General features: G+C 28.7%; 1 protein-coding gene and 1 non-coding gene across 2 annotated transcripts in view; one reads left to right on the top strand and one right to left on the bottom strand.

Annotated features, from left to right (window-relative positions):
• Positions 1 to 882: 882 nt before the first annotated feature.
• The window catches only part of LOC113386256 (ankyrin repeat and BTB/POZ domain-containing protein 2-like), a 32,115-nt gene continuing 10,884 nt past the window's right edge, over positions 883 to 22,113 (top strand). Inside the window, exons 1-5 of the mRNA XM_026624047.1 lie at positions 883 to 994; positions 7,276 to 7,547; positions 21,117 to 21,249; positions 21,323 to 21,428; positions 21,920 to 22,062. Coding sequence (XP_026479832.1) covers positions 7,339 to 7,547; positions 21,117 to 21,249; positions 21,323 to 21,428; positions 21,920 to 22,062 — 591 coding nt within the window. The 5' untranslated portion in view covers positions 883 to 994; positions 7,276 to 7,338. The remainder of the gene's footprint in view (positions 995 to 7,275; positions 7,548 to 21,116; positions 21,250 to 21,322; positions 21,429 to 21,919; positions 22,063 to 22,113) is intronic.
• On the bottom strand, positions 13,678 to 13,749 carry Trnae-uuc. The gene has a single exon. It is a non-coding gene; the product is annotated as a tRNA-Glu (tRNA).

Here is a 22,113-nt window from a genome sequence, read left to right as displayed (position 1 = left end):
TTGCAAGTTCTAATTAAATTTTAATTTCTTATATAGTCATTGCAATTTCTAACGAGTTCTTTCAGAGTACACCCTTTGAAATAAATATGATTAGTATTTTCATATTATCATTTCAAAAATGTTGATTAGTTGAGCTTGTAATAATACTTTGCGACCTGCTTAATAATTATTTTATAAATTATATTGTATAAATAAAACTAAACTAAAGTAGTGTATAAATAAAACTACTTGCTAAAATTAAGTAATATTTACCTAAAACAACTTATTCAATTCAGTTGAGCGTAATCTGTCCAAATCATTTAGCATTTGACGTATGAGCCGCCCTTCATTGTTTCATTTTAAACTAGGCTTCTACAAAAAATTTTAGTTATAAGTGCAAAGTTTCTACGCGGTTTTGAAATAATTTCTCGCCTTTCTCACAATCTCTGGATTTGTACAAACATTCCAAGACTAACTCTGACCAAATCGGTTCAGCCGTTTTTGAGTTTTAGCGAATCTAACATAATATCGGGCTCAATATTAAGCAGATAATTAAAATTCATCAGATATTTAGTAATTAAATAAAAATATTATTTCTATGTTTAATCAAAAGATTCTTCTAAAGTAAATTATAATTCAATCTTATATAAATGGTACTAGCTCTCGCTCTATAGTAGAATACAAATTTTATTATATTAAAATTTATTGGTAAATTTTCTTAAACCTATTTATATGTTAATTACAATAATATCTAAATATCTGGTAATATTCATTACATTAAAAAAGATTTTCAAAATATAAATAAAATCTACAAATATTTTAAATAAATAATATGTTTCTTCTCATCTGGCAACACCTGGAAACGTTTTTTTGTATTTTGTGACTTTTTGTAAAAATCCTCAGGTTCCAAATGTCTTCAGGTGTGTGAGGAATGTAAATAAGTGCTCGAAATAGTTTTTTTGTGTTCTGCGATTTTGGATAACATTTTATTATTTAGAATGTTTACATTTGTCAAGTAAGTTTACGAATTCTTAACAAAAAGCTGTTTATGTAATAATTGATGGTTATTAGTAGTAAATGTGGTAAAGGGAAAAGTTTTCAGTGAAGCTTACATTTTTTAAGTATGGTGAATTTTGAGAAAATATTTTACATGGATGGAATAAGGAAAAGTTTAAGTGATGTGAAATAATTAGAATTAGTGAATTAATATATTAATGATTCCATTATTGACGTGTCGGAAATTACTGCATTACTGATGCATTGTTTGCAAATTATTTTAAATTTAAAATTATGTTCCAAATCAACACAGTGTTTCAAGTTATTCTTGGTTCAGCAAATTAATAAATAGTTTTCTTGTGATTTAAGTTTAATAAATTGATTGGAATGCGATTCTCGTAGCCTCGGGCGACTCACGCATACCTTTAAAGTGACCGAGAAGAATTTTTAACAAAAAAGTAACAGGTACAAAGATCAAAAGGTACACGAATTTTATAAAATATATAAATTAATAATTTTTTATTGATACAAGTTGTTTTCTTGATTTTAAATATAAATTATGTTAAAAATATAAAGGAATGATAAAACGCGGTAAGTGTAATTATTGCACAATTTATACTTATTATTTATATCCTTAAGAATTAGAATGTTCCAATAAAACTGTAAAGAATTTCAATGTAAAGAAGTACATTTATTACTCAAAAGTACTGAAAATTTTTTAGTCTTGTTTAAAAATAATTAAAAATATATTAATAATTGATTATAAATTATTAAACTTAATTTTATGATAACAAATTTGCTGGAACTTCCAATACCATAACGAAATGTTCGAGGAATACTGAATGTTTTCAAATAGATTATTATAAATTCTGTACTATTGTCTAATATTTATAAGAATTATACAAACTGAATTACAAAGTAAAAATTATTTATTTAAAGGACATAAGTGATTTTTAGGACTTTACCAGAATTAAAATTAAAATCTGATTTATATTTGATATACAAAAAAAGTGTTGAAATATTTTTTGCAAAAGCAATTATTTTGTCAACACAAGCAGAAAGTTTTTTGAATCATTCAAATCGGATGCTTAGTTCTCTCAAAAACTGCCATTTTTTGTACATTCAGCTCGATATCTCCTAAATGTCTGGACCTGCCTTTGCCAAAATCTAATCACCACTTATCCCAATCATTACAAATTGAATGTATTTTGGATCATTCAATTCGGATACTCCGTTCTTTCAGAAATTCGATTTGTATTTTCTGCACTCTTTGCTCCGTATCTCCGTAACGGCTGGACCTGCCTTTGCCAAAAACAAATCAGCACATCTTCCTATCAATAGGAATCGAATGTTTTTTGAACCATTCAAATCGGTTGATCCGTGCGCCCAAAAATGTGGACGAAAAATTGTATCCATACATACATACACGCTCACACACACACATCCATTTTTTCTGAGGTATGCCAAAATGTTCAGAAACCTTCAAAACGTGAAAATATGAAAAAAAATCAAAATCTATTTTTAGACGATTACTATAACTTACCCTAGGGGAAGTTATTATGTTAATTATTTATAAATTATCAAGAAAATTAATTTTATGATAAAAATATAATAAATTTGTTACATGTATAATAATATATGATTTAAAATCAATTTGAAGACAAGTTATTAAACCAACTTTCATTTGATAGACGGGTTTAATGAGCTTTCATTAATCTATATTTAGAATATAACAAATATACAAATATCATGATATCAAATTCAAATTAATATCGATTATCATTAAGAGTTTATAATTAATGTTTATAGCATTTCTAAAAATGTAATTTTCTAGGAAAATAATTTACTATAAATCTTATTTTTAATTGAAATGTGTATGGTTGCATATATATTGAACAACTAAAATAAAATTTCCTAAAAATAAACAATATTTTTAGTTAAGGAAAATTAAAAATATATTAGCTTTACTAAAAAAAATGAATGAAATGAAGAAATGAATATTTGTCAATTTTTCTCATAATTTTTGTAGTTAGGGAGCGTCCATTAATCACGTGATCGCTTTTGAAAGATTTTTGGATTCTTCTCTCCCTCTGGTGATAATTTGTAATATTTAAAATTAATTCTCCCTTCCCCATGAAACTTTACGTGTAATTTAGTATCTAGAAAAAAACGTATTTTTTTAAACATTTTTGAAAAATGTTGATTTTTTTTTTAAAATTCAGGTAAAAATCAACTAACTTCAGCCTCCACAGATTAGCAACAGTTTTGTTTAGCAGCAGGAAGAACCTACCACTCCCCCCTCTCTCTTAAAGGCCGCCCCTTATACATTGAGTTAACCATTAAACTGAAACACTGAATCTATATAATTATACAGTTTTATCATTATACAATTATCATAGTTTCGGATGTAACAGGTACATATTTTTTTTCCGAATCTTTTACTCTCGAGTATCATTTATATGTAATGTAAAAATAATATAAATACTATATATTTCACTAAATATTTTTCATTTCGATAATACCTCCTGAATAAATTTAATAATTCTAAGTGTTAAATATTTCAACTATCTTCTGGTCATTTTACATTAATTTTGCAATTTCTTCCGCCACTCGTGCTTATAATCTGCTCTTGATTTTATTTGTTTTGATAAATGCTCTACATAGTTTATATAAGAGTAGCGGTACTTGCAGGATGTTGTTTTTGTTTTCATATCTTGTTTATAATTGATTGCGATTGTAGATCTCTCCGTATCAATGTAACGGCTTCGTCATAATTATTATAAAACAATCATTTTGTATCCGAATGATCTGCAGAGATTATAAAAATTATCCTTCGAAAGATACATTGCTCTGGATTGAGAAGTTGGTTATTTTTTAAGTAAATTAATTGTTTAATTTCTAGAATCTAGTTTAATAGTCTACTCTAATAGTAGTCGTTGCAAGTTTTTAACTTTTCGTTTAATTCATTGTTTCTCAAACTTTTATGTATCGACGATATTTTCATTTTCAATTCGTGGACCCTGCAAATTTTTTTGGCTGACAAAAAATGTTCAAAATTTTCAAAAAAAAAATCAAAATACAAAAAAGTCAATTTTATCAAAATTTTCAAAATCTAATTTTTAACTTCCCGTAGGGTAAGTTATAGTAATCGCAAAAAAATCGAAAATGAAAATTTTTATATATCTTCATTTCAAAGGTTTCTGAATATTTTGGCATACCTTAAAAAAAATAGATGTATGTGTGTGTGTATGTGTGTGTGTGCGTGTGTGTATGTCGGATACAAATTTTCGTCGACGATTTCGGGAACAAGTATGAAGCGATTTAAAAAATTCAAATAACATTCGATTCGTATTGATAGGGAGACGTGTTGATTAGTTTTTGGCGGAGGCAGGTCTAGCCGTTCCGAACATACGGGGCAAAAAGTGCCAAAAACGGTAACTCAGTTTTTAAGAGAACGGAGCGTCCGATTTGGATAATTCAAAGAACATTTTACTTGTATTAACAAGATGAAAAACTGATGAAGGTAGTTTTAGCGGTTTTGGAGATTTAGTAAAAAAAGTAAAAAAGAAATACCATCTGGCGGTCAAAAATGATCATTAGACATATGCACAAAATTATCTGATATTTTATAGAGATTTTAACAATTAGTATAAATTTTGTTTACATTCCTATAGGTCCCGTACTAATGTTTATCCGTCAAAAATCTAATTTTTCAGAGTAAATTTTTTTCAAAAATGTTAATCTCTAAAAAAAAAATTTTTTTGGTACAGGAAGTTCCAGCAATTTGCCTTAAGGCACGATGCCATGCGCCCCACTAGTTTCAACTATTTTTTCACTAACTCAGTATATCTAATTATAAGACAAAATGCATTACATGGTAGACATTGCTTCTAACTGAATATGTAAGTATTTTATTCAAAGCTTATTCTTTCTGCGCACGCATATGTTGCGTGAGCTTTTTAATAATAGCCAAGCGCCGAACGCAAGAGGTGCGTTTGCCTTCTTCGCACTTAAGAATAAGTTGTTTTTAGTAAAATTGAGTATTTAGATTGAAATTTTGTACTATAATTATTTCAACGTGAAATAGTCCTATTTACCCTATTTTGGTACTCCAGATTTGTTTTTATTATTATAATAAACCAGTAAAAAAATTAGAAAAAAGTCTTGTTTATGCAATACAAGATTGGTAGTGAATGCGTTAAAAAATAAGGTATAATGCAAAGAAATAAGTTTATTACACTAGAATGATCAACCAGAGGTCAACTATAGTCATATTACAGCTCAGCAGAAACTTTTAAATTATCCAATTATTTGCAAACATTTTGCCCGCGTATCTTACGCGCATGCCATGCGTAAGATTACGCGCAAACTCAAAATTATTACAATTCATAATATCATTATGCTAAAAAAATAACACTATACTGTCTACAAACAAGTAAATGCAGTGAATGCAGAGAAATAATTTTTTATTATTGTTACTTTGTTAAAAACCAGATCCCACGACATTTTGTTTCAAATTCGATTATTATCATGAAAATAAATTTGCGAAATGTCAAGGTCTGCAACGTGTGAATATAAAGAATAATGCACTACTTATTACGAATGCAGTATAAGAATATTTTATATCTTTGTTTTTTTTATTAACGTGTACAACCCTAATGCATTTTAGAATTTATGATATTAAAAACGTTTTAATTTAAATACGAAACAACAGGTTGGTATTTTAATTGCATCGTTTGTAATAATTAAATTTAAATTATGACTAGGTTTTAGACAGTCTTCTCTACACCAGATCTTGGCATTGGTAACTTAATATCTTTGGATACCAAGTAATTATTTTTTTTATATTAGACAGAAGCTATGATATTAAAATTCCCAACGTTGTGAATAAATTAATTATCCTAATTACAAATTGAAACCTTAGTTTTTGAAATCGAATCCAGATATAAATTACTTGATAAACTGAAATTAAACTTATGTATTTGCCATGTTTTACTTTAATTAATAAGTCACATAGATAGAACTTAACTAATTTATAAATTAAATAAGCTATTACATAATAAACTTAATTTTCTATTTTTTTAATTTTATTTTTCTAGGGTACGTAAAAGATGAATTTCAATGATTTACTTATAATAATTAATAAAAAATATATCATCAGTATTAAAAAAATTCTAATAATGAAAATATATCAAATATAGATAGGTTGGCCATTGGGTTTCATACTAAAAAGACTTGTAAGTAACATCACATCAGTTTATAGGACTATTCTGCACAAGTTCTAATTGATTTTTAAAACGAAATAAATATTAATTTTTAAGTTTTTTTTAATCGATGCATAAATTTGCATCTTTACTTCTATAAAATGCATTTTAATAAATATGTATATTTGTTGAACGACATATAAAATTACTTATAATTAAAATAAATATATAATTTAATTAAATATACCTATATTAATTATTGTCATTAAATATATTTATTCATTAACACATTATTTCTAGCTTTTTTAAAACTTTGATTCACTAGCTCTAAAGTGATATAGATAAACAAGTTGAATTCCTTATACTTATTTATAATGAATTAATATTTTTAATTTGTATTCATCATTTGGTGAAAAATATTATTGTAGATTAGATTTTTTCAAGTCATGCATGGTTGGTAATAAGAGGGAATATTTGGTCATTTTGTTTAATTATGTTTTAAAATATAAATAAGTGTGGGGACGGTTTCTATTGCCATTGTAAAATATCCGACGGAGCATAAAATTAAGTACACGCATGGGATAGACTTTAAATAATGATGTATGTATTTTGCTTGCCATTTGGACAAAATGGAATGTATTACGAAACTAACATTCAATATTATTTAAGAATCTTTTTATCTTATTACAACTTCTTTATGGCTCATAGTTCAAAATAATGAGTTATTTACACATAAAGGTGAAGACAATCGTTTAAGACGTACTACCAACAGTACTAACCATAGTACTACCAAAAATTTGCCAAAATGAATAGGCAAATTAAAAAAATATATTAATACTTGATATTATTTGAAAGTACAACATGCAGTAATTTAAAGGGTTTGTATATGGTTCTTCATTCAACTATCATATATTTTCAAAACTTTTTAATAGTATTAAACCTCTGCATTGACAATGTCGAAGCTAAACATTTTTACAACATATGCTGAATTTACTATAATGCTATTTTCATCATAAACAGAGGCATCCTTATAATTCCACACAAGTTCTTATATTTTCATCTAATTCCTTATTATATTTCCTTTCCTCTTTTTCAGAATTGATATTTCAAATGCGACACCTTCCATGGTTGTCACACTAGCCTCCAGCCATCATTTGTCATGAATTCAACATGGCCAACGGGCTCTCCTTGCCGAGATTCGCCCCTGTCTCCAGTAAGATCGCCTGTGTGTCGAGGGTCCGCCAGCAAAACCCTAGGGGCGCCCCACCAAGGATCTTCCTTGCCTCAGGCGCGCCCTTGCCGGTCTCAGACTCTGGGCGTGTGCATCACGGACGCTGATCATGAGATTGTTAGACCTAAACCTAGAAGGTTAGTGGAATTTTACTGGGTCTGATACTAATTATTAACTAGTGGTGTATAGCATCGTGTGTCGAGGCAAATTGCTGGAACTTCCTGTACCAAAAATTAACTTTTTTTTAAAAAAGATTGTTTTTCCAAATAAAAAAAAAATTTTGAGATATTTTAAATTTTTGAAAAAAAAATGGCTTTTTTTATTTTGAAATATTTTGGAAATTTGGAACTTTTTCAACTGTTACGGAACTCATAGAAATGTAAACAAAATTGATACACATTATTAAAATCTCTATAAAATATCTGATAATTTGTTGTGCATATGTCACTAGATCTGCCTTCCCAAAAATTTTATGAGTTCTTCATCTTGTCAATACAAGTAAAATGTTTTTTGAATGATTGAAATCGGACCCTTCGTTCTCTTAAAAACTGAGTTACCGTTTTGGGCCGTATCTTCCTACCTGCTTCTACTAAAAGCTAATCAGCACGTCTCCTTATCAATAGGAATCGAATGTTTTTTGAATATTTGAAATCGGTTGAATCGTGTTACCGAAATCGTCGACGAAAATTTGTATCCGCACACACACACACACATCCATTTTTTCTAAGTTATACCAAAATGTTCAGAAACCTTTGAAACGTAAAGACATATAAAAAAAATTATTTTCGATTTTTTTTGCGAGTTCTATAGCTTGCCCTCGGGAAGTTAAAAAATTATTAGATTAGCAACTAGGTAAGTCCGGATTTTTTTAGAAAATCAAAGACTTTTTTCTGGAACTAAATAACTTAATTCTGTGATGTATTATCAATTTTGATCAGTGACTTTTTGCCATCTCTCAAACAGCATCATTATACTACTTTCAACAAATTTCTGGTTTTCATTAGCAACAATTTGAATCAGATACAGTTTGACACCATCATAATAATTGAATTGTTTGCCGTTCAAGGAATTTTGTTAAGGTCGAAGTAATCAGAAGGTCTACAGTCAGCACTGTATGTTTGATATGGTAAATCATTCCAAAAAAGCTCCAAATTTTTTGCCGAGTGACCAAACATATGTGATGCCAATAATGGAAGTAATCAACGTTTCCATTTGTCAATTTAGGCCGCTTTTCTTTGACTGCGTTGTTTAATTTTGTTAGTTGCTCAATATAGACATCAGAGTTGATCGTTCGGTTTGGTGGTAAGAATAAAAGTGGACAACTTTCAATAAACTTCTGGTTTTTATTAGCAATAAACTGAATCAGGTGCAATTTGGCAGCATCACAATAATTGAATTGTTTACCATTCAAGGAGCATTGTTAACGTCGAAGCAAAAAGTAATCAGAATGTCCACAGTCAGCACTGTATTGTGGATATGGTAAATCATCCCAAACAAGCTCCAAAAATGTTTGCCGAGTGATCGAAGATATATGACGCCAATAATGGAATAAATTATAGTTTTGAGTTGTCAATTAAGACAACTTTTTTTTTACCATTTTTAAAGAAGTTTTTCTTTGACTGCTTTGTTTAATTTTGTTGCTCAATATAGACATCAGAGTTGATTGTTACCTTGGATGGCAAGTGTAAAAGTAGATTATTCCAAAGTAATTAATTTTAACTGGACGACCAGACCGTTTATCATCTGTAAGAGAAAAATCACCAGACTAAGTTAAGATAAAATTGCAATCTTTGCAGAAATAAAAAAGCCAAAAATGACAAAAATGTTTGATTTGAATTTCCGTCTTTCAATGAATGCCAAACGAAAACTACGTAATGAATCAAAAAACCCTTTTTTACTGATGGACACCTGAAATGCCCACTATCCATTAACAAAATGTTTTTAACATTTGGACCGTGAACAACTTCTACTGGATACTGGATGTTTAACTAAATTTGGCAAACCAATTTTGACACAGCCGTTTTATTTAAGGCTTTGTCATCATAAACAGCTCATGACTTTTTGTCAGCTTGAGATACCTTGTTGTCTTTGTTGAAATAAAAAGGCAACCCATTACAAAAAATAATTGATTTGATTTTCCATTTTTTACCAAAAGCCAAACGAAAACTAATCAATGAATCAAAAAACACTTTTTTACTGATAAACACATTAACTGCCTACTATATCCATTAAGAAAAAGTTTTTTACATTTGGCAAACCCAAAAACTTAATTGAAACCATCTGAGCTGACAACCGCACTTACTTAGTTGACAACTTAATACTATAATATAATTACAATTTATTGTAATATAAATATTGTAATATTATAATTAAAACTGCTTCGAAATGATCACGTTATTATTGCGCTCCTCTAATGGGCGTCCATTAATCACGTGAGGTATTTAGGGGGAGGGGGGTGTGACAAAAAATCACGAAATATCACATTGGGGAAAGGAGGTGTCTTCTAAGATAACACGTGTATTTATTTTTTACCTGAATTAAAAAAAAATCCAAACATTTTCAAAAAAAAAAATTACGTGATATTTGGTGGGGGAGGAGAAGTAATTTTGAATATTACCACGTATCACCAAGGGGAAGGGAGGCCAAAGAATCCTTAAAAATTCGATCATGTGATTAATGGACATTCCCTAGTGAAAATGTTATCATTACAGGCATAAGAAGTGAAGACAGTTTATGAATATTTCTCCTAAATCATATACCATCTATCAACCATAATTTTCCACATCGCTAATGTTTGCGTTTGTGCATACATAATAAATACATTTCATTTCATAACACACAAATCTCAATCATTCCTTTGTACGCCATGCTGCCATGCTGCCATGCTGCCATGCTTTAATGAATTCAGTCTCTGTATCTTTTCTAATAAGCGTATCTAAATAATAATAAATCACCATAATCTGCGATCTTGCACACTCGCTGAATAATTAAATACGAGTCTTTTACTTATTCTGTACGAGTACACATGTAGTGTAATTAGAATTACCGTGATTCTTGAATGGAGTTGTCTGGTTCATGTGTTCACACGTTAGAATTTGTTTATTAGAATCGCGTGCTCGCGACGATAAGCAGTTAGAATACAGAGAAGAATAAGAGAATTATATTTAAAGAAGGTAATCAGAAATTATATATTTTTAAAATTTTTACAAATACACCTCAGAAGATTACAACACACACATGACACAAGATAAAAAAAAAAGACCTAATGACTTGTTTTAGATTTAATTATTAGTACAAACTTTATTTTCTTTTTCTGTCTTATTTGACAATCTTTATCCTAAACACTGTGAAACTCACTCTTAACTATACTCTTCTTTTATCTATGGTAAAACTCTACATCAATGGATGCAGTTCTTAGTTTTACTATATTCTATATCATACTCAATTGATTTTATATCTTATATAGATAGATTTTTGAAAAAAAAATTGAAAAAAAAATTTTAAACAATTTTTTTTTCCAAAATCAATTATTTTGTTAAAACAAGCAGAAAGTTCTTTGAATCATTTAATTCGGACGCATAGTTCTTTCAAAAACTGCCTTTTTAGCACATTTAGCTCTGTATCTCTGTAAATGGCTGGGCCTGCCTTTGCCAAAAACTAATAACCACATCTCACAATCATTACTAATTGAATGTTTTGTGGATCATTCAAATCGGATGCTCGGTTCTCTCAAAAACTCGATTTCTATTTTCTGCACTCTTTGCTGCTTATCTCCGTAACTGCTGGACCTGCCTTTAACAAAAACTAATCAGCACATCTCCCTATCAATAGGAATCGAATGTTTTTGAACCATTCAAATCGGTTGATCCGTGCGCCTGAAAACGTGAGCGAAAAAATGCAGACACACAAAACACACACACACATCAATTTTTTCTGAGGTATGCCAAAATCTTCAGAAACCTTCAAAACGTCGAGAAATGCAAAAAAAAATCAATTTCGATTTTTGGACGATTACAATAACTTACCCTACGGGGAAGTTAAATATGCTTGAAATATATGTTTTCATCTCTTCATATAAAGAAAAGTTCTTCTATTCTATTCTAATTTACTATTTTATTCTATTCTCTTTTTTTCTTGCCATAAAAGTTGAAAGAGCAAAATTTTGTAAAATATCAGTTTTATAAGGAGCTTCAATTTAGATGTGATTATATGGAATTGCTTTCCAAAAATGAAGTTTCTAATTTTATGTTTTCTCGACGTTTTAAGTGATTTTGAGTCGTTTGACCCAAAATTCGAAAAAAGTATGAGTGTAGGTAAGCCAAAATTTAATCTTTTGTCGACGTTTTTTCAAAAATTTATGTCATTTGAAGAAACTTATGGATTGGCGTCTGTTAGGTTTGCAATTAGCAGAAAGATGCAAAATTTTGCGTCCAGGTTTTGCAAAAAATTTTGAACCAATTTTGATATTTTTGTTGGTTAGATATCAGTTAGAAATTTTTTGGTTTAATACATTGCATATTTATTGGCATATACTTTATTTTTAACAAAAAATATATTTTTAATATGAAAAGTATAAAAATTATCTGTATTTTCATTACAGTTCCGATCTGTATTCTGTAAAAATAAATTAAATTTTCAATGCAAAGTTTCAGTTTTGCCCTTTGTTCGTTGGCGTGAATAGGTCTCACACTTTCTATGAATATGAATTCATTCGGAGACGTATTGTGATCGGGTCTTATTGCACTTTATACAGAAATGATCACTGGCAACTTTATATATATATATATATATATATATATATATATATACATATATGTATTCTACCACTTTTCATCATACATATTTTCATACATAATTAGTAGGTTGGGTTATTGATTTTATTTTATTTATTAATTTTGAATATTACCACATATCAACATAGGGAAGGGAGGGGTCCTTAAAAACTCGCTCACGTAATTGATGGACGCCCCCGAAGGTGCATTCCCTTCAACGCATATGCATACGTTTAAGATTTAGTTTAATTTTTTTTTGAAAATATAGATTTCAATATGATTCCAAGTATAAGTATTCCTTTGTATAAAGTTTCTTAAAATGCATATAATAAAATACCCTAACAATGTATTTTATTATTGTCAAGAGCCATAAGACATCTACAATAAGGAAATTGCACCATCTCAAATGCTCGCAGGAACGGATGGATGTGCTTTATGTCGAACTTTCTATTTTACTCAACGCACATCCCATCATTTCCCAATATTGTGTTAAGATATTGCAATTGCATTATTTATTTTATCTCATAATTTTGTCATTATACGTTTTATGGAATTCACATTTCGTCTAAGCCAATGAATGGATAATAATAGATCGATCTTTAAATTATATGCTAAAAATTATTGCTGAAATTCTGATTTTTAGATTATTAACGATAAAGTCTTATTAGATTCGATTTTATATAGCCTTGCTAAATAATAGTTATTTTTTTACTATGTTAATAGGAAAGGTGTTGGAACCTAGGTTTTTTGAATATAAGCTGATGATTCTAAATCTTCGGATATAATAATTAATCTACCTAGCGGACTTGTATATCGTAAATTGATCAATTGATCAGTTTGTTTCAAATAATAAGTAATTTTTTTTATGTAAATTTTTATTACGATCTAAAATATTTTCGAATAGCCACTCCAATATTTTCACCATTGTGTTAGTAATTCAAAGACTTAAGGAATTCCAGTTCCATCCCATTAGTAATGATACAATTGTTCTGGAATCAAATTAGACGCGCACCACACAGGCATCGGAAATATTGTTGCTCCAAGAACAAAAAACCTAATAACTGGCGGCGTTCATAATTGAAAACGGAAACCGTATAGGAATAATGAATGTGTTTTATTTTTTATATGAATTATGCTTGATCCAAGAGGCAACGACGAATAATAAATATGAGAAACTTGCAAAGAAACATGGATAAAAAATCCAAAATTACTAATGTTACTTGCATTATAAAACTATACCTATAAATGATTCATGTAGTGAAAATTTCAAAGATTTTAATAAATATGTTTGTATCAGCAAAATTGTGTAAGTATTAAGATTTAAATTCCAAGCAATTCATATATATATTTTTTCATTTTAAAAAATGAGACTGCATAAATTCAGTATGACTTCAATACAGTTAGATAGGATACTAAATATTTAAAATGTCACCACAATGTAAACATAATCATGTAAAGATATTACTGGCGTAATGATGTCATTCATTCAAAATATTTCCCATACCGGGAATCGAACCCGAGCCTCCTGGGTGAAAGCCAGGTATCCTAGCCACTAGACCATATGGGAGATGGAAATTTTCTTCGTCTTATTCATTCTTGGAGTTTGACTTTTACTTACCATTTTAATACAAAATGCATAGGAGGCTAAATATATAAAACAAATTCAGTTTTGAAAAAGTAGATTTTTTGATTTTTGACTTTCCGAATTTATGTACCTAAGGGAGATAACGTAATTTAATTTGAAATAAAAGAAAAAAGAAATAAAGTTTAAATGAATGTTAAGTTAAAAAAATGCAATTCTATTAGTTAACATTTCATTAATTTTCATTATTTTTTTTATGTTCTTAAACATTTTGGCATATCTTAGAAAAATATGAATGCATGTGTTTTTTTTTTGTATAGCGAAGGATATGCCTTTATGCATCCCAGACTGGTCTTTTGTCTGGGTATGTCGAACTCATACCGCTCTGGTATAATACCGACTAAAACCTCCGCTTTGCCCTTGCTTCTGGTCCAACCGGAAACCGCCGTTAGGCATTACTTCGTGGGGGGAAGATCTAGAATGCTATAATTCTTAACTTGTATGCATGTGTGTGTGTGCGTATGTGTGAGTGTGTGTGTGAGTGTGTGTGTGTGTGTGTGTGTGTATTGTGTGGATACAAATTTTTGTCGTCGATTTCGGGCATACAGATCAACCGATTTCAATAATTCAAAAAACATTCAATTCCTATTAATAAGGAGACGTTTTTGGCCAGGGCAGGTTCAGCCGTTTCGAAGATACGGAACAAAAAGTGCCAAAACTTGTAACCCTGTTTTTGAGAGAACGGAGCGTTCCGATTTTAATAATTCCGATTTAAATAATTTTAATTTTAACTGATGAAATTTTTGAGAAAGCAGGTTTTAAAGATCGAGCAAAAAAGTGAAAAAAGATGCCCTTTGGGGGTCGGTTTTGAAGATCGAGCAAAAAAAGTGAAAGTGAAAGATGCCATTTGGGGGTAAAAAATGATCATTAGACATATGCACATCATATTATCAGATATTTTATAGAGATTTTATTAATAAGTATATTTTTTTTACATTTCTATTGATTCCGCACTAATGTTTGTCTGTTAGACTGCAACACGGCGCTTACGCGCTTCCATATTTCTTGGAAACAGCCACGCAGCTCGATTGCTTTGAAAAAAGTTTAACATTTTTAAAAATCTGGTAAAAAATCAAGTTTTTTCATAAAAGTCATTTTTTTTCAAAATTTTCAAAGATCTCATTTTTTTTCAAATTTTGCAGAAAATTTTAAAGCATTTAATAAAAATATTTTTGGTATGGGAAGTTTCAGCAATTTGCCTTAAGGCCACTGGTCCGTTATATGATTATTCAACAAACATGTATCGACTTGGTGATTTTTTTTCAGACAGTTGTTCATACCTCTCGTACTAAAAATACAGTTTAATCTATAATAAGTTTTCTATGATGAGAATTACTTTCTTTGTGACCCACTGTGCAAAACTCACTTTTATTTTCTAGTAATGATGATGGTTTCAACAAGTTCTCGCACTCATGTATATTAATTATTGCTATGATAATTGACAATTAAAATTAGTTTAGATCATTATATGTAAAATTTTTACAATCACATTTAATCATTATAAAATATGTATACAATTTTTGTTCTAAGATTTTTTAAACCATCAAACAAAAAAATGCATAATGTAAATAGGAAATAATATATTGGACAACTTTTTCAATATCATTAACAAATAAAAAAGTCGAGTTCAATATTAATATCTTAAGTGCAAATCATAATATCCAATTTCTAAATTATGCTAATTTAATGAAAAAGAGGACATTGCATTGACACTTTATAAAATTTAAGTACAAAAAATATGAAACAGATACATACATATAACTTTCAACTGACTAGCTAATAATGAGCAATTTATAATAAGTTTTATTTCTAATTACTATGATTAATTAAATCGTTCGTGTTTCTATAAAAGACTAAACATTGACTTTATCGCGTGCTTGTGCATATACCATTATCAATATTTTGCAAACATTAATGATATTGTTTTGATAATAAAATTGTTGTTTATATAATGGTTTTACGTGAAAATCCGTCATGTATGAACAATTTAGTAAGAAAATTATGAATACATTAAATAAATACAATCTATTTGAGAATTGATAAAACATTCCGGAAATATAGATACAAAAATAGTTAGTTACCCAAGTCTTAAAAGAATTTTATTTCTAATTGTTAATATTTTGAATATTATTTATATTTTCATAACATTAAAATTTTAAATAAACAAAGATTATTTACTAAATGAACAGAGACATAAATCAAAAAGGTATAACAAAATTTTGTTAGAAAACCTTTCAGTTCATTTAAATATATTTTCTTTTTATTTAGGCACCTTGAGATTTCTTGCAAAAAATCATTTAAGACCATTGTATCATTCGGCGGAATGTAAAAATATTTTTTATATTAAAATTAAATTTATTCTTAAAATAACATTTTTATAAAAATTTCAAGGGTTTTTTTTTACATTTCAGACTATCTAGAAAAATATTATCGATATTACAAAATTTATGAAAATTAGAAATTTCAAAACATAAGAGGGTGTCCATAAATTTCGTGGGGTTTTTAGAGGGAGAGGGGGGTGTGACAAAAAAACACAAAATATTACGTGGATGAGGGAGGGGGTATAGTGGGATATCACGTGTATTTATTTTTTACCTGATTTTTTTTAAAAAAATCCAAACATAAAAAAATACCAAAAAAATTGCAACTGAAACGTGATGTTTGCCGGGGGAGGGGGAGTAATTTTGGATCCAAAAATCTTTAAAACAATCGATCACGTGATTAATGGACGCCTCTTAAGTAGATTTTCTTATTATTATTGCTGATTAGTAATTACATACTAATATATTACAATTTTCTAAATTTATTTCATTCAACGCAAAACTTTATCTATATCTCTGTCCATTACTTCTACTTATTCACATAATTAAATTTGAATAAAAGAATCATAAATATCAAGTTCATGAACGTTCAAAATATTTTAATATAACAAAAACTGTACATGAACTTTTAACAATGGATAAAATCACCAAATTCTCATGCTTATTTGTAATTTTTGTGATAGTATCATAATCGGTAGAAAATTTCACTAGTTACCGAAAGCTTTACCGAAATACTCTCATTCAATGAGTTTTTAATGTTCTTTATTTATAGAAAGCTGGTTGGTGAATGTTTTATGCCAATGTATATAAACATACTTAATAAAATATTAAAAATTATATTTAAAACTTACCTTAGAAATAATTATTTCTCATTATCCCTTCACGTTTCAACACAAGTAGTAAACAGATTTTATCCTAAAATTTCAATTCTGAAAATCTGATTCAATTTGGTTTTCTCTATTCGAATATAATGAATATTTATCAAATGATGATTATATAATCATTTAATCATGTAAGTCTTTAATGCTAATAATTGTTGATATTATCTCAATCTTTTTGTTAAACATTGAATATTTTGATAATCATAATATTTTTTATCTTGTAAAATTAATTAGTTATATCTGTTATACTTAACATAAAAATTATTAAAGATTTAAAAAAAATGATATTATGATTAATAATTAACTGTACGGTTTTTTATATGTTATTTATAGTTAAAATATGATATTTATAAAAAGTTTTACTGTCGGAATTTCATACTCCTGGAAAATATTTGAAACTTTTTAATTATGACAAAAATGTTTTATTAATAATGACAAAAATAATTGGATTTTAAAAAACTAATATTATTTTTTATAATTCTCAATTTTCTGCGTTAATCTATTAAATAAGCTTTAAAGTCGATTTTTTTAATTTCCCGTAGGGCAAGTTATAGTAATCGCAAAAAATCGAAAATGAAAATGTTTATATATCTTTACGTTTCAAAGGTTTTTGAACATTTTGGCATACCTTAGAAAAAATGAATGTATGTGTGTGTGTGAGTGTGCGGATAAAAATTTCCGTGGACGAGTTCAAGAACACCGATCAACCGATTTGAATAATTCGAAAAACGTTCAATTCATATTGATAAGGAGACGAGCTGATTAGTTTTTGGCGAAGGCAGATCTAGCCGTTCCGAAGATACGGGGAAAAAAACAAAAACGGTAATTCAGTTTTTAAGAGAACGAATCGTCCGATTTTAATAATTCAAAAACATTTCACTTGTATTGACAAGACGAACAACTGTTAAATTTTTTGGGAAAGCAGGTCTATCGGTTTGGAAAATCAATAAAAATGCAAAAAAACACCATTTGGCTGCCAAAATTGATCATTAGATATATGCACATCAAATTATAATTATTAGTTATAAATTTTGTTTACATTTATATGGGTTCCGTACCTTATGCGATTCGATATTTCTTCACTAAAACAGCCACGCAGCATGAGTGCTTCGAAAAAAGTCAGATTTTTTCAATGATTTCAAAATACTCAAAAATCTTGTTTTTTCAAAATTTTCAAAAAAAAAAAAAAAATTCTTTTTTTAAATTTCAATTATTGGTACGGGAAGATCCAGCAATTGGCCAGCGATGTCATATACCAGCAGTTTGTTATTGAATTCAAATAAATATAGCGCTCGAGAAAAAAGTTTGGAATGGCTAAATATTTTGGAAGAAGTCTACAGACTCTCCATCTATAAGCCCACAATATTATGGTCCCATAAATGTATATATTTATATATGATAATATATAAAAATTCACACGCGTTCTTGTAAATTTTCCCTTTCGCACAATACGGCGAAGACAACAATGAGCGCTTTTTAATTTTCGCAGTTTCAATTTCATTATTGTAATATTGTTGCTCGGAGGGTACCCGATACGATCAACTCATGAAAAACGCCAGTGTACCGTTAGGTTCCGACCTTGCAACATCGTCGACTTTAAAATAAACAAAAAACAAGACAAATTGATTTAATGAATATAAATTTATTAAATTATTATTCCGGTCGCGCAGGATACTAAAAGATTACTTGTGATATAAAGTGTATGCAAAATCGAATTTGATTTGAAATTTCAATAACGGATTATGAGATTTTTTTGGAAAAAATATTGTTTTGATGAAATTATACTAAATATCCCAAATAGATACAATATCTTTTAAATATCTTAAAAATAAAAAAATAAAAATAATAAAAAAAATATATGAAAAATTTCTTCATAATCAATTATGAATATTTTCAAAAACAGTGAGGAAAAAATGTTCATTCAGAAATCAAAATTTTAATGTAAATAGTATAATTAAATTCATAGTTTAAAAAGTCATCAATTTTTATAAACATAAAAGAATTAAATATAAATGAATATAATAAGGTTGAAATTCAACAGTTTTATAAAACTCTAATGTTCGATGGTGGCTGAACACTGAACAAATGTGTTTTACCCTTTGTTTTAGTGTTTTTCGCAATCAACAGAGGGTCATCTGTGCTCAAATCCTTTTCAAAGATATGATTCTTTTACTATATACACGTACTTTAAAGGTTTAAATTTTGTTTACTATATATTTTTGTGAAAACATATTTGTGATTCAGTTGAAAATATATTTATTACGTGTATATTTTTCTCATTTCATTTGTTCTAATTAATCTTTTCTATATTATATATTTATATAAAACTCACCCAGAATTAAACCAAGATATAAATAGTGTTTTTCGCACTTAACAGATTGTCATCTGTGCTCAAATCCATCGCTCTTTTTAAAGAACCGATTTTTTTACTATAATAGACGTACTTTAAACATTTAATTTTTTCTACTACAAATTATTGTAAAAACACATTCGTGATTTATTTAAAAATATATTAAATACGAGTATATTTTGTTCTCATTTAATTTAATCATTAGGTATATGTTTCTATATAATATATTTTTATATAAATCTTATCTAGTGGCGCTCCTATGGAGTGCAGAAATAATTAAAATTGAGATAATGGCCGTTTTTGCGATTTATCCTTTTTTATCAGTGGACAGTATTTTTCTTATAAACGAATACTATTGTTAACTAATTAACATGCTATGCTATATATTTAATATTATTACTTTCGTATAAGGTTCTATGATTTTATTTAAAAGTTTATTAATAATTAATGAAAAAATTGATAACCAAACATAATCAATGAGTTTCATAAACAATTCTAACAAAACCTTCTATCTTTAGATTTATTTCATTATTATTATACTGCATTAAGATTTGTTTTAAATTAGTACCTACTTAAATTTATTTTCAAGTAAAAACATGTGAATTTTCTCTATAAAACATCAATCAATTATAATGGAGAATCAAGTTCTCAAAGCCAACGACCAACGTCATAAAGTGGTAATCTATTTCGGCGATACCACTGCCAAAATAACTGAAACATCCTGCACAAACCTAGACCAAATACGTTGCCCAAAACCAAAGATACCACCAAAACCAGCCCGCAAGCACTGTGGCAGCAGTAGTGACACCGCCATAGAGAGCGGAGAAATCTCGAACTCTAATGATGAATTGACATCGGAAACGGAAGCGCATGCGCGCCGCTTGTTAGAGGAAACCGCCATGTTGTATTTGAAACGGAAAGAAAGAAATAACTTATTAGCGGTTGATCATATTTACCAAGAAGTCGATGATGGTGTAATAGATGTTAATTTTGAAGATAATTATGAATGTGCTTCCCGTTTAGTGGCGGATATTGAGAGAGGTTCTTGCGAGGCTGAAAATGAGCGAGGTGATGCTTATGGTGATGATTATGAGTATGAGCGATTGGATTATTATTCGGATTGGAGTTTTGTCCAGGAATGGAGAGCTAGGTAAAACGCTGGTCTTCATTATAACAGATACTGAGTAATAATTAAAAGTTTATGTACTAGAATGTATATAATGAATTTTGTACGTTTGGCAATTGTATGTAGTTGTGGTCTGAAATGCATAGTCTAATCTGGCATATAAATATTTAGTATTGCAGATACTGATATTCTATAAGTTACTCTATATTATTAGCATTTTTAATTTTGATATCAGTAGCAACAGTAGCCTGTCAAGAAAGTTCTAAGGTTTCAAGTATTATGTAAGCAGATTTATTACAATTATTTACACCCCCCATCTTCCCTTGTCAGCAAAAGTAAGCAAAGCTGTCATCAAAATGTCACCCAAAATAAGCAAACCAATCACGCCTCGCCCCCCTATAGTGCTTACGTAATACTTGAACGGCCCCTAAGACATATATACTAAATATAGATATTTGTGCCAATATTTATAATCATTAATATTCTGCTCATGGTTTTGATTTGTACTTAATTACCCTATATTATTAGAAATAAGTTTTAACTCGTATTCATTTATGATTTTTTATGTTTATGGCAATTTTAAGTCGATATTTAAATCAAATATATTCTTCCAGACCTTCCCGATCAGAACTTACATATTCTACAACCCCAACCTTAGTCAATAACTCTTCACATCATGAGAGTCCAACACAATCAGGACGTGTGTATATGCCAGCTACAAGTGGTCCTGCTTGCAAAATTGTTAAGGTAGTTTTAAACAATATAGAGAAATTTAAAAAAAATTGAAATTAAAGTTTATTACTAAGTTTTTATATTGAAGGAAGTAGCAGAAGTTCCGCAAGCTCCTCAGGAACGATCACCTTCATCAGCTGTACCTGTAACTCCAACACGCGGTAACGATGTTATGATACCAGAAAGAGATTCCGGTAAAATATTAGTTTTGAAATTATATCATGTATATACACTTAAGAATCGATGGAGTTTATCCTATTTGATGAGTGCATTTTTTATATCCAATACCATAGTAGACGTCCTGCACAATGTTTATTAAAAAAGTCAAGTAATTTAACTACACACCAACAGTCTATTACCTCGAAGGGCTAGATATAATTTATTATTAAAGTGGCTATATCAGACCTTTAAAATAAGTAATTGTGTAGTTTCAGCTATTAATAGTATTTATTTGCTCTATGTTTACGGTTCAAGTTTTACGTACAGAATGATATGAATTTCTTATGACTAATGTAGTACCTATACTAGTATAGTAAATTATTTTATTGATGTCAGGTAGAGGAATATAGGTGTAGGAGATTTGTGATGAACCATTATATCGATAATTATTTTTTACATTATAAAAAATTTACTCTTTTATGTCATCTGATTTTGTAAAGTATTATAAATATTTGCTCGATTGTAGGTCCAGGACGAGCTTTATCATCATGTCAACGTGCAGTTTTAGGTCCAGTGAGATTGGCAGCACACAGTGGACCGGTTAGGTCGCAGCCAGCTTTTGCAGAATCTTTAGAAAGACCGAATTCTCATAATAATGATGTTCAGCAGGTAGATACCTAATATTTTTTGAAGCGATAAAACTTTTTACTGACAAAATGT

The sequence above is a fragment of the Ctenocephalides felis genome, unplaced genomic scaffold (genome assembly GCF_003426905.1).
Source record: "Ctenocephalides felis isolate EL2017-DRISC unplaced genomic scaffold, ASM342690v1 CF-g0.4_SCAFFOLD_03571, whole genome shotgun sequence".
Lineage (NCBI taxonomy): Eukaryota > Metazoa > Arthropoda > Insecta > Siphonaptera > Pulicidae > Ctenocephalides > Ctenocephalides felis.
This window is presented reverse-complemented; position numbering and strand designations above follow the sequence as displayed.